General features: G+C 33.7%; 1 protein-coding gene across 4 annotated transcripts; it reads right to left on the reverse strand.

The window, feature by feature from the left end:
- Nucleotides 1–5,960: 5,960 nt before the first annotated feature.
- LOC149424833 (uncharacterized) lies at nucleotides 5,961–12,420 on the reverse strand. Of its 4 annotated transcripts, none has more exons than XM_089647293.1 (2): nucleotides 9,672–12,420; nucleotides 5,961–7,359 (listed from the first exon to the last, which is right to left on the reverse strand). In XM_089647293.1, exons 1-2 carry the CDS (start codon nucleotides 9,695–9,697, stop codon nucleotides 7,056–7,058), a joined length of 330 nt encoding a protein of 109 aa, XP_089503419.1. In that variant the 5' UTR covers nucleotides 9,698–12,420; the 3' UTR covers nucleotides 5,961–7,055. The 4 variants fall into 4 exon arrangements, with proteins under 4 accessions (XP_089503419.1, XP_089503403.1, XP_089503392.1 ...); XM_089647277.1 differs by having other exon boundaries at nucleotides 5,961–8,091; nucleotides 11,953–12,415; XM_089647266.1 differs by having other exon boundaries at nucleotides 5,961–10,634; nucleotides 11,953–12,415.
- Nucleotides 12,421–12,640: the final 220 nt, after the last annotated feature.

Consider the following 12,640-nt stretch of genomic DNA (forward strand, 5'->3'; position numbering starts at 1 on the left):
GAAGTATGGAGCTTTTTAATGTGCATTAAGCTCTACACAAATAAGACTGGATGCTTAATGTCCGCTGTGATGTAATAATATTAATTTGTATTAATAATATTTTTTTTGATTTAATATAATATTTAATGTAAACGAAGGGTTAATACAAATTAATGAGTTCCTTTTCAAGCCTGCCTTAATTGAGTTTTCGAATAGGTGGTGGGTTCGATAAAGCCTTATGAGGAGAAATATATTATATATCTTCCGGGAAAATCCGTGAAGCAAAGGAAATCCCATTAATAGACAATTATACTATAGCAGTCTTTAGCTGCTAAGAAGGAAATCAGATACACTAACGAAGATTTTGTCGGGAAACCATTTACTGTAATAACGATTCATTGGAACATGCGTGGAAAATACGTAATCTAGGCTCGTTCTGAGGAATGTACCAGATTAACTTGGTTGTCCGGCTATGCCCGTGTTTTTTTTTCAAAATATTTTCTTTCTATCGTCAAGGTAAATTGATAAATCATTCTAAAATTGATGTTTCATTAATAAGGCCTGTTAATTTATCATGAGGGCAAAAACTTATTTTGAAATAGATAATTAAAATAATTTTTTGTTAAACAGTATATTACCGGTGTGAATTTTTCACACGATCGCAGCAAATTTGAGTTCATTTAACCAAATTTCATGGAGACGCACAGACAATCGACATTAGTTTGTTTAATAATATTGTTCGCAGAATGCTTACACTATTATTATACAATTTTTACCTGCAAAATATGTAAAAATGATTTCTGTTTTAAATTTTACACAACAAACAACCATTTACCATATATGAATGTTTGCATTTGTTTCTATTGTGTTTTCTGTTTAATTGACATAACATAACAATTGTCATATATATTTTTCTACGTCTTTAAATTACTTAAAAATGGTAAAAACACAACATTGTTCCTTACCCTTCTTTTCTGTGAATAATGAACTTATACGAGTTTATGTTGCGCTGGGCGGCAAAATAGAGTAATCAGTTAGCCGACCCTTATCAATCATTGGGCGGCTCAGGGCTGAGGGCGGGGGCAGGGCGGGGGCGGCACAGGCCCAGAGCGGCAGAGCGGCAGACGGCGGGAGATAGGCGGCTATTAGGGCGGACTATTTGTTAGGCGTGATTGTGATTATGGTCATATCAAATCAAGGATTTATCTTTATTTATGAAGGAGTCGCGCGTCGACCTGCCCCCGATATTTTATTATATTTTCGGTGCGGAATTATGCCATGAAATATGGTACCCTAATAATACTAATTTTGTGTCTAACTAAAAAATATAATATCGGTTGTGTGTACGTAATATTCTAAAAATCAACAAACAATACACAATAAATTCTTGTTTTTTTCAGAACAAATAATGTATTTACGCCGTCAATCCGAAAATAGTCAGTGGTGTAAATGCGGGGGTTTAGCAACACAGGGGCCTATCTATAAAACATAGTGTTTAGATACGCAAATAAAGATTTGAATGCTCATATGCCCAACTGAATCTCTTAAACAGCTGTATGTATGAGATAGAGATTCGTGTCAATAAATATGATTGTGACATTACCGAAAACAAGCTTATCTAAAAAAAATTTTTTGTAGCTAGGCCCCTGTGATTTTTAGCCCCGAATGGTCAGTGTAGTTTAGTGTAGAGTCTTCCAACTGTGAAATTTTACCCGTGTACGTTTTATCAGCGTTTTTTTGTATATACACGGTGTCTAAAAACTTGTAGTACAAGCGGTAAACTAGTGAGTTTACATCACATTTGGAGTCAAATTTGTGGTATAATTTTGTTTCTGATTTGAGCTTTCGTTTTTGAGTTAATTGAAATTTATAGGTAAAATTTTAAAAAATCAGTCGCTTGGTGAAAATTATTTTAAAATGCATCGAAGTGTAGACACGGTTTAATTAACTCTTTAGTTGCTGAAAAAATTTCGGTAAAACGCACTGCTAAGATCGAATAAAAGTAGATAGTATGTAGATTCAGTGGTATTCCGCTTGTACAACGCGTTTCCAAACATATTGTGTTTGTTTTGGTTTTCTTTTATTTTTAACCCCCAGCCGGTGGGAAGCATCTGTCGTCATTTCATCCCTCTTGTCTCTCACGCGGGAGCCAACTATAGTTATTTCTCGGTTTGAGACCCCGTTGTTTAAAAATACAGAAACAATACAGAACCGAAATTCATTTAGAAAAAATCCCATTCATATATCTTTAGAAATATGTTCAACAAATTTATTTGGTACGAATTTCAAGCGCCCAAGACAGGTACTCCATTGAGTTCGTTTCAAATTTGCCGCGACCGTGACCGTTCAAACGATCTTACTTGGCGCGCATGCGCAATAGACCATTACTGCGATGTTAGTGGACTCGTGCGCTGCTTTTCATTTTAGCAATTGTGAATTTAGGTATATCATCTGACGATCTTATTTAGCTGGACAAAAACACATTAGAGCAGTTAAGGCGATGTTCTACGTCGTGTAATATAAATAACAACCCTTACGTAGATGGCGATAAGGTTTAAATTTCCGCTTAACACCATCCGCCTGTTTTGATTTATGCAAGAAAAAAACATGCCCAAAAAGTGCCTTTTATTTTATTTTGTGGATGTTCTGGCATAAATAAGTAAATTTTTTTTGATCATTTTATAAATAACCTAATTTTCCACATTATACAATAAAATCATAACCAAAAATGGGTTTGTAAGTAGGAGATTTTGAACTTTAAAGCAGTTTTCATAGGCCTTATACATTATTTTTTTCTGGGCTTTTAAAAAGACTTATCTAAAAAATACTCGATTATTTCAAAGGCCAAGATGTATTCTACTCGCAGTATTTAATTGAAGCATCTGAAACATTTCTAGGCGACCAAATTTTTAAACCAAAAACACATGATTTTGCATTACTACGTATGGCATCGCCTTAAACCTACAAAAAATACATTTATTTTTTTGACATTTTCAACCAGTATGTGTTACGCTGCATCTTGTTAATGCATTGGTACACAATGTGTTTTAATATAAATGTAATATTTTAACTAACATGGTGCTCAGAAATCAGAACTTTGAACTGATTCATTTGATTTAAATATGATTATTTATAATATGAAAAATATCCTCGACGATACTTAAAGTTCAAAAAGAGAAAAGTTTGAAAGATTGCATACCGTTTAAATAAGTTCATACATAAATCCTTATCTATGATTAAATCATGTGATATAAAAATTAAAATGCAGACAGAAGTAAGCACCGCTCGTTCACCGGCGTTCATATTCACTAATGTTTTATCTTCTCCATAATATTTAATTTTGTTTAAATAAACATCGTCCCAAAACAATTATTTCAATTTATTTTTGTTTAGTTAAGATATGCGTAATTTGAGCAAGGTTTAAATAAATAATGATCATGGAAAATGTATTTAATTACAGTATTATTGTATAAATTATTATTGGTCGGCGAGACGAAATGAAAAAATGTGCCGAGTGGAGGTGAAATCACTTATACATTTGAACCAGCCTAAAGGTTTAAAATAAATTTAGTTATTTATATATGAACATAATATCCCATGATCAATTGATTAAAACTCTCCAATTTAATGGTTGGTATCACTTAATAGTGCTTTGTGTCCTTTAAACGCCATTTTCTATTGAAAATGTAATAAAAACATGACATTTTCGAAGTCAAACATTAGCTAACCGTTTAGAGTTTAGACTGACAGCAACTTTAGGACAGGCCTTATTAAACCCTTTTGAACCATATTAATATTTGCGAAGGAGTACATAAAATTATAATTAAACCTTGGCCTGGAATCGCCTAAATCCAACAGTCAAATTTTAAATCAGGAAAAATGTTAGTAAGTTTTTTTTTTTTATAAGTAAAAAGAAAGACAAACATTCACGGGTTACGAATAACCTGACAATATTTTAAAATCTCCTACTACCATTACAGTAAGCGGAAAATGTTGCTTGTTTTATGATGGAGGACTTAGCCATTTGAGGAATTGAACACACTACGCCTGGGAGAGACTAACTAAACCGCACCAAAGGTCACACGTTGAGGATAGAGAGGCTTTTCAACAATAATTCTTGGTTTTTCCGAGCCCCAGATGTGACAATTTTGCTTGTTGACGAAGCCGCCGAGGTGGAAATGGGCCTCATCACTCAAGATGATTTGCATTTGATTCACTCAAGTGAATTTTAATCATTTAATTGCGTTGTTGAAACGTGTATCGTTCCATTTTTATTAACGGCCTAGTTTTTACTTGCCAAAGTTCAAAAAAGACAGCTTCAAAAGTAACATCTACCGAAATAGTGGGCTATTCAAAATAACACCTCTTATTGGAAAACCCTGTATTATAATTTTTCTTAATGTTAATTAATACCTCTTACAGTACTAACATGTACAGTCTCTATTGCCCTGCACTGCAGTGGAAGAAGTGGATTCATAAAAGGAAATACAGCAAAATTTCGTAAAATCAAACCGTGGATAACACATGGGCTTGTTGTGTCCATAAGACACAAAGAATGGCTTTATAAAGAAACAAAAAAAAAAACCACTAGACATTAAATTAAATGTTCATTTTAGAGAATACAAAAAAAAATTAACCACGCTCATAAAAAACACGAAAGAAAATTACTATAAAAATAAACTTGATGATTCTGAAAATGACAGTAAGAAAGTTTGGAATATAATCAATGAAATCGTGGAAAATAAACAAAATACCAAAAGTAATACTATTAAGAGTGTAATACAAAACAATAACATAATTAACTGTATTGAAGAACCTAAAAAAGGAGCAAACGCTTTTAACGAATTCTTTGCAAATATCGGAAAGAGTCTAGCAGAAAAAATTACCGTGAAAAAAATAAATAAGATGTATATTGAAAATATTCCAAATATAGAAACTAAACTCGAACTCTTCGAACCAACCAATCCGTCTGAAATTGTACAAATTATATCAAAAATGCGAGGTGGTTCTGCTCCGGGATTTGACGGTCTCGCTGTAAAAACACTAAAAATCATTAAAAATTATATTTCTACACCAATCTCTCATATTATAAACAATAGCTTTAAGACAGGAGTTTTCCCGAGCACGTATAAAAAAACCATAATCTCTCCAATATTTAAGTCCGGTAGCCCGGAGGACATTTCTAATTATAGACCCATTTCACTCTTATCTAATATATCGAAAATTTTTGAAAAAATTGTTAAAAAAAGACTAACTGCATTCTTAAAAAAAAACTCGATTATAAATGAAAATCAATTCGGTTTCACAGAGGGAAAAAGTACCCAAGATGCCATTGCAAAAATTTCATCTAGTATTCAGAGTGCCCTGGACAAATCAAATAAATGTATAGGAATTTTTATTGACTTAAAGAAAGCATTTGACAGCATTTCCCATGAAAGACTTATATTAAAATTAAAAGAAAATGGCATTGACCACTTAGCTCTTAAATGGATAGAAAGCTACTTAACAGAGAGACCTCAAATTGTAAAATTAAACCAAACCTTTAGTACACCACTAACAAGTACATTTGGCATTCCTCAAGGCACGGTCCTCGGACCATTACTATTTCTAATGTATGTAAATGACATTTTCCAACAGAAAATCAAAGGTGAATTAATCTCTTATGCTGATGATACTGTTTTATAAATAAAAGGTCAAACATGGGAACTAGTTAACAAACTTGCAAATGAATGTATTAATATCTTAAAATCATGGTTTGATAATAACCTACTCACACTTAATGCCAAAAAAACAACATATGTATTATTTTCACTACAAAAAATACCTAAACACAAAGTAAATATCATAATCCATGATGAAAATTGTGACAATGTCAACTGTAAACTACTTAATCCTATTTGTACTGTAATCAACTCTTCTTCTGAAATTAAATATCTTGGTGTGATCATCGATGAAAATTTGAAATGGAAAAGCCATTGTATAACTTTGGATCCAGGTAGAAATTTAAAACCCACTTGTTTCGCCAGAAATGTTTATTGCAGAAGAGGAAGAAAATTATAAATCAACCTATTTATTGACTTTTAGCAGGGGAGCATTTATGGCGACATCTATTGAAAAAACTATCAACTTATTTATTAACTTCAGTCCGTTGGAAAGGCAAGCATCTACACACAGAGACATCTATGCAAAGCCAACAAACTCCAATTTCTAACATAAACTCCCCCCGAAAAAAGGATTGGAGGTCATTTTTTCTGAAACAAACCCCAAAACATAAGAATAAAAATTAAGCAGCTAAATATCTACATATATGCCAAAATTAATTTGGAAGAAACAAAAATAGTAATTATTTACTATTACTGTTAATACAAAAAAAATTGATTAACAATAAATATTTGAAATAATAGGTAACCTATTTCTAAGCATAAGTTTAAACATAAGACTACTCTAAAAACGAAATGACAATTTCAAACTAACTAAAATTATACAAATTAATTATGAGATTAAAATTATTACTTTCGTTCAAATCAAATTCATGCAATTCACTAAGCTATTCTATACTATAATTTAACAACTAAGATAATTCCAATAACCTTGTTCTAACAGAAATCATAACAATAATCAAACATAAAACAAATAATATAGACAACACAACATGGATCGCTGGTTTCCTGGTCATCCTTCTTAAGGGTTTGTGTTTTTCTATAGTTCATTACCACATTTATAATTAGTTTCTTCAGATGTATTTGTGTAGTTTGAAATTACATATAGCCAGCAGGCTATCTCGGTTTATAAGCGTTCATTTTTAAAGTGTTTTTTTTTTTTTTTTTCTTGGTATATACGGATCTACAATCCTTTTTTTATTTTGTACATTTTTTATCAAACTCGCAAGTTTTATTGTTATCCACTTTTTTATGCACTGTTTTTACCTTTTATTTATTATTATTTCTTCCTTATCTTCTTTTAATTTATTATTATTATTTTTTATTTTTATTTATGATAATACACAAAAATTTTATATTGTTTTTATCACGAAACTTTTTATATTGTTTTGCACAAAACCTTTTTTTATTTTGCGCTTACTCAGCGTCTGGTCCGTTGGGTGGGGGTGTCGACATTTTCAACTCCTCGTTGTCATCTATTGGCAACAGACAGATCTTTGATATGGCCCTCTGGATGATGCCTTTCGACGTGATGATGGTCGCCACGCGAACTCTTCCATCAGCGCCAGGATGAACGGCGCTCACACGTCCCAGCCTCCAGTAGCAAGAAGGGACGTTGTCCTCCTTTATTACGACCATGTCGCCAGACCGCATCTGCCTTTGATTCCTATTGGTCCATTTGCTTCTGGTTTGAAGTTCTGCTAAGTACTCCTTCCGCCACCTCGACCAAAAAAATTGTACAATCTGGATTAGTTTTTGGTAATTGTTTAATCGATTGAATGTGATATGTTCCAAATTTTGTTCTGGAATCGCCGCCAAACTAGTTCCTATTAGAAAGTGACCGGGAGTCAAGGGATTAAGGTCATAAGGATCATTTGATAAGGGAGACAGTGGCCTGGAGTTTAAGCAAGATTCAATTTGACACAACACCGTATTAATCTCTTCATAAGTTAATGAAGCGATACTGGTTATTCTTTTTAAGTGATGCTTAACTGACTTTATCCCAGCCTCCCAGAGCCCCCCAAAGTTCGGCGCACGAGCTGGTATAAATTGCCATTGTATTCCTAATGTGGATAAATAATTATCAATTTTATCATTAGACATATTTAAAAAATTATAAATTTCTCTTAGTTCATTATTAGCCGCTTTAAAATTGGTTGCATTGTCCGAGAACATTTTGCTTGGTCTACCACGACGCGAGATAAACCTTTTCAAAGAGTTTAAAAAACTCTCTGCGCTCAAGGACAGCACAGCTTCTAAGTGCACGGCTTTAGTGACCATGCATACGAATAAGCAAATATATGATTTAACGCTATGTGATTTTCTGTGAATACCCGACTTTATTAATATTGGTCCACAGTAGTCCACTCCTGTTATCTGAAATGGCCTACATTCAGTTATTCTTTCAGCTGGCAGGTCGGCCATCAACTGCTGTTCGGATTTGGGATTACATCTATAACAAATTATACATTTTTTTATTATTTTTTTTACAATATTCCTTCCCTTAATCGGCCAAAATTTCATTCTAATCAACGCCAATAATGACTGCGTTCCCGAGTGTAAGTTCAAGTAATGATAGTGTTTTACAATTAACTCTGTTAATTTATGATGCGAAGGTAACAAAATTGGGTGCTGCTGGCCCTCGGTTACCATTTTACCTTTGGAGAGCCTTCCCCCCACACGAATTAGATCCCTTTCAATAAAAGGATCTAATGACTTTAGTGCACTATTCCTAGGTATATTACCTCCATTATTTAAAGCTCGAATTTCGTCTCTGAAACAGTATGATTGCGCCCGAGATATTAATTTGTTTACTGAATTTTCCAACTCACTCACTGTCAATTTACTATAGCGGCGCTGCGAAGGGTTTCTACAATTAAAAATAAATCTATTAATGTATGCTGTTACTCTCTGTAATTTGGAAAAATTGGAATATCTATCAAAAATGTCCCAGTCCTGTTTCACAGCAGACAACAGTGCCGAGCTTGTTTTGATCTCTGGTGGATCAATACAAAATGAGTTGGAATTTGGCCAGCACGCTGAATCCAACGTCAGCCAACCTGGACCATGCCACCAAATGCTGGAAATTAATAACTGTGAAACGCCGATTCCTCTGGAAAGCACGTCTGCTGCATTGTCTTCTGACCGTACATGGTTCCATTGCTCCGGCTGACTGGTTTCCTGGATTTCCGCCACTCTATTAGCAACGAAAGTGTTCCATCTTACCGGCTGATCCCTGATCCAGCACAGTACTATTTGGGAATCACACCAGTATGTAGTAGGTATATCCGGAGTACATAGAGCATCTTTAATGTAATTCACTAGTCTTGTCAGTAATACGGCTCCACATAATTCTAACTTGGGTAGAGAAACACTTTTCAAAGGCGCTACCCGTGATTTGGACATTATCAAATTGGAGTACTTCTTACCCAATTTGTCAGTAGACACCATATAAACACAGGACGAATATGCCTTTTCTGAGGCGTCACAAAATCCATGTAGCTGTAAATTTACATGATCTTGACATATTATCTTTCTACCTATTCTTAAATTATTTAATTGAGGCAGTTCATTCACATATGCTTCCCATGTCTTCAACATATCATATGGAATAGGCTCATCCCATTGAAGCTTTGCCTGCCACAATTTTTGCATCAATAATTTAGCAATAACAGTAACAGGACCTATTAATCCTAACGGGTCAAATATGGACACAATGCATGACAGTATTTGTCGTTTGCTATTAATTGGATTTTTTAATAACTTCACTGTGTATAGGAAATTATCCTGCTGATTGTTCCAAGACAGGCCTAATATTTTGTTGTCATTTGAATCTGTACTAATAATCATATCTGACATGTTTTCTTCCTTCGAACATAACGAGGGCAAATTCGACCGCCATTTCCTTAAGTTCATCCCAGCGGATGCCATGATAGATATTAGTTGTTCTTTAATTATTAAACAGTTTTCTTCAGTTTCATCTCCAGTAATTAAATCATCCACATAAAAATTATTCTTTATAATCTGACTGACCTTGTGGTTTGATGATATATTTTCATTTCCCAGCTGTTGGAGGCATCTAGTTGCCAAAAATGATGACGGCCCCAGACCGTAGGTAACGGTGTTAAGTCGATAATGCTGAATTTCCTCCTCCGGGAAATTTTTCCATACTATTCGCTGTAGATCTCTGTCTTCGGGTCGCACCAATATTTGCCTGTACATTTTCTCAATGTCGGCTGTTATCGCGTACTGGTGTTTTCTGAAACATATCAATTGTGCGGCTAAATCTTTCTGTAAAACAGGTCCTATCATGAGAGCATCGTTTAACGATATACCATTGGATGATTTTGCTGAACCGTCAAATACCACTCGAGTCTTAGTGGTAGTGCTCGATTCTTTCAATACTGCATGATGTGGCAAATAAAAATAACAATCTTCATTAGAAGGTGCTTCGCACTGGGTCATGTGACCCAAGTCTATATATTCTTGCATGAATTCTTTATATTTTTTCATCAGGTCAGGATTTGAAGAAAATTTCCTTTGCAAATTGCAAAGTCTTTTTTCCGCCATGGGCAGCGTTTCTCCCAACTGTTTAACACAGGGGCGCTGTGGTAAGCTTACCATGAAACGACCATTGTCATTCCTTTTATAAGTGTCCTTGAAAATCTCCTCGCACGCTCGCTCCTCATGGCTCCGGTGCTTCACCGGTTGGAATTCTTCTAATTTCCAGAAGTTTTCAATCTGTTTATGGATTATATTTAATGATAGTTGACAAGATTTTACTGGCCTTTTTATTTTTGTTGTGACGATGGGTCCTGACACCAGCCATCCGAATTCAGTTCTCTGTAATATGGGTCCTGAGTCTCCATTTCGAAGTTGATCTTGCTTCATAATTTCCCAAAAGATTTCCGCTCCGAGTAGCATATCTATGGAGCTTGTTTCATAGAAGGCAGGATCCGCTAACTGAAGACCATCAGGTATGTTGGCATCCTTTCTCTGAAAAGAAATTTGCGGCAGATGACTTGTTACTTCTTTCAAAACGAGACATTCTATGTCTCTTTCATACGGTGAATAGTTCGAGAAAATTCTTAAATTTATGCTATTTTTAATATTCAATATTTTGTTTTGGATTCCGGTAATCGGTATGTTTGCCCTTTTGGGTTTTAATTGCAACCTTGTTGCAAATTCTTCTGTTATAAAATTGGACTGAGAACCACTATCCAATAAAACTCTAGCCTTAATCAAATTTCCGTTATTATTCAACACTTTAATAACGGCGGTAGATAACAAAACAAAACTATTAGATATTTTCGTAGAGTGATTTGTAACTAAAGGTTCATTATTTGATGTTGATGGTGAATCCTTATCCTGAGACTTCGAATTATCTGTTTCCTTTTTTAAATGCAACAAAGTATTGTGCGAGTTATTTTCGCATATACGACAATTGTATTTACTTTTACATTCTTTTAGCTTATGACCCAAGCACAAACATTTCAAACACGCATTTACTTGACGTATCTTTATAATTCTATCCTTAGTATTTAATATTAAAATTTTTTTACAATTATAAACCTTATGATCGCCCTTGCAAATAATACATTTTGTCATTTGAGGCGTTAAAGAAATCATAGCTTCTTTTCGGTATTTGAAAGGAAAAGTTTTATTTTGATTAAATTTTCCTTCAGTAATCCCAGCAAATTCTAAAATCTGAACTCGATCTGATAAATATTTTATAAACTCTTTATATGTGGGTAGATTCTCTTTTGTGGCAAATACTTCCCAATGATGTCGAGTTTCACTATCTAGTTTTCGCGACAATAAATATATTAACATGATATCCCAATTTTCGGTGGGTATATTTAACTTATTTAACGATTTTAAATGTAATTCGGATTCATCGATAAGATTCCTTAATGCTACGGAATTTTCAAATTTTATTTCAGGCAATTTAAATAATGCTTCAACGTGCTTATGTATAATAATTTTTATATTTTGATAGCGAGAAGTTAACATCTCCCATGCAGTATGATAGTTCTCCTGGTTATTTGGAAGTGAGGTTAATAATTTAGCTGCGTCACCTTCAAGGCATGATCGCAGATAATACAATTTTTGAATAACTTCTAAAGATGGATTATTATCAACTAAAGCAACAAAGGTATCCCGAAAATTCAACCAATTTTCGTAACTCCCATTAAATTTTGGCAACTCAAGTATAGGCAAACGTATGTTATGTGATGTTGTATTCTGAACTTTATTTAACAATTTATCTTTAGCCTTAGCAACAAGATTATAATATAAATTTTCAAATGCTTGCCTTTCTGTTTTGGTTAATTCTTCCGGCGAAATTGCTTCTATGTTATCTTGTAATGAGTCGAAAGTGTCTAAAATTGGTTCAAGTTTCTTCAATCTGACTTCAATTTCAGATTGCGACAAATTATCACCGTTTATATATTCATTGAACCTAGTTAATTTCGCCTTGCAAATTCCACGCTGGTTAATCAAAGTTTTGAGATCCATTTTTAAATATCAAGAAAGGAGGTATTCACAGAACGTATTGTCAAATGATAATCACTTGTAATCAATCACTACACGTGCACTGTCCTTGATCACAGAACTTTACTAACTAACCGATAAACAATGAATTTTATCTGAATTTTATAAATGCAACAGCTCGATGGCTGTCAAAAAGAAAACAATTTGACACTATTGTTATTCTCTCCACAATCTCCACCGCGCATGCGTCAGCTTGCTTCGCGGCTGGGTTGGTGTTTTTACCGACTCGCGGTAATTTTCGAAATTTAAACTAACGGATTTTCAAATATAACCGCTCGTAATAAATCTTTTAAGAAATTTAAAATACTTGCTTTGTATTCTAACTTCTTTTTATATTGTTGTAACAATTATTATTGCTTACTACAATTTCGATGATGGGTATGAAATCAATTCAAACAACACTTGGTAACAATCAGCCCGATTCAATTTTAAAACAAACAAAGAAATAC

Source organism: Hesperophylax consimilis, chromosome 3 (genome assembly GCF_061612785.1).
Source record: "Hesperophylax consimilis isolate HC1 chromosome 3, BYU_Hcon_1.0, whole genome shotgun sequence".
NCBI lineage: Eukaryota > Metazoa > Arthropoda > Insecta > Trichoptera > Limnephilidae > Hesperophylax > Hesperophylax consimilis.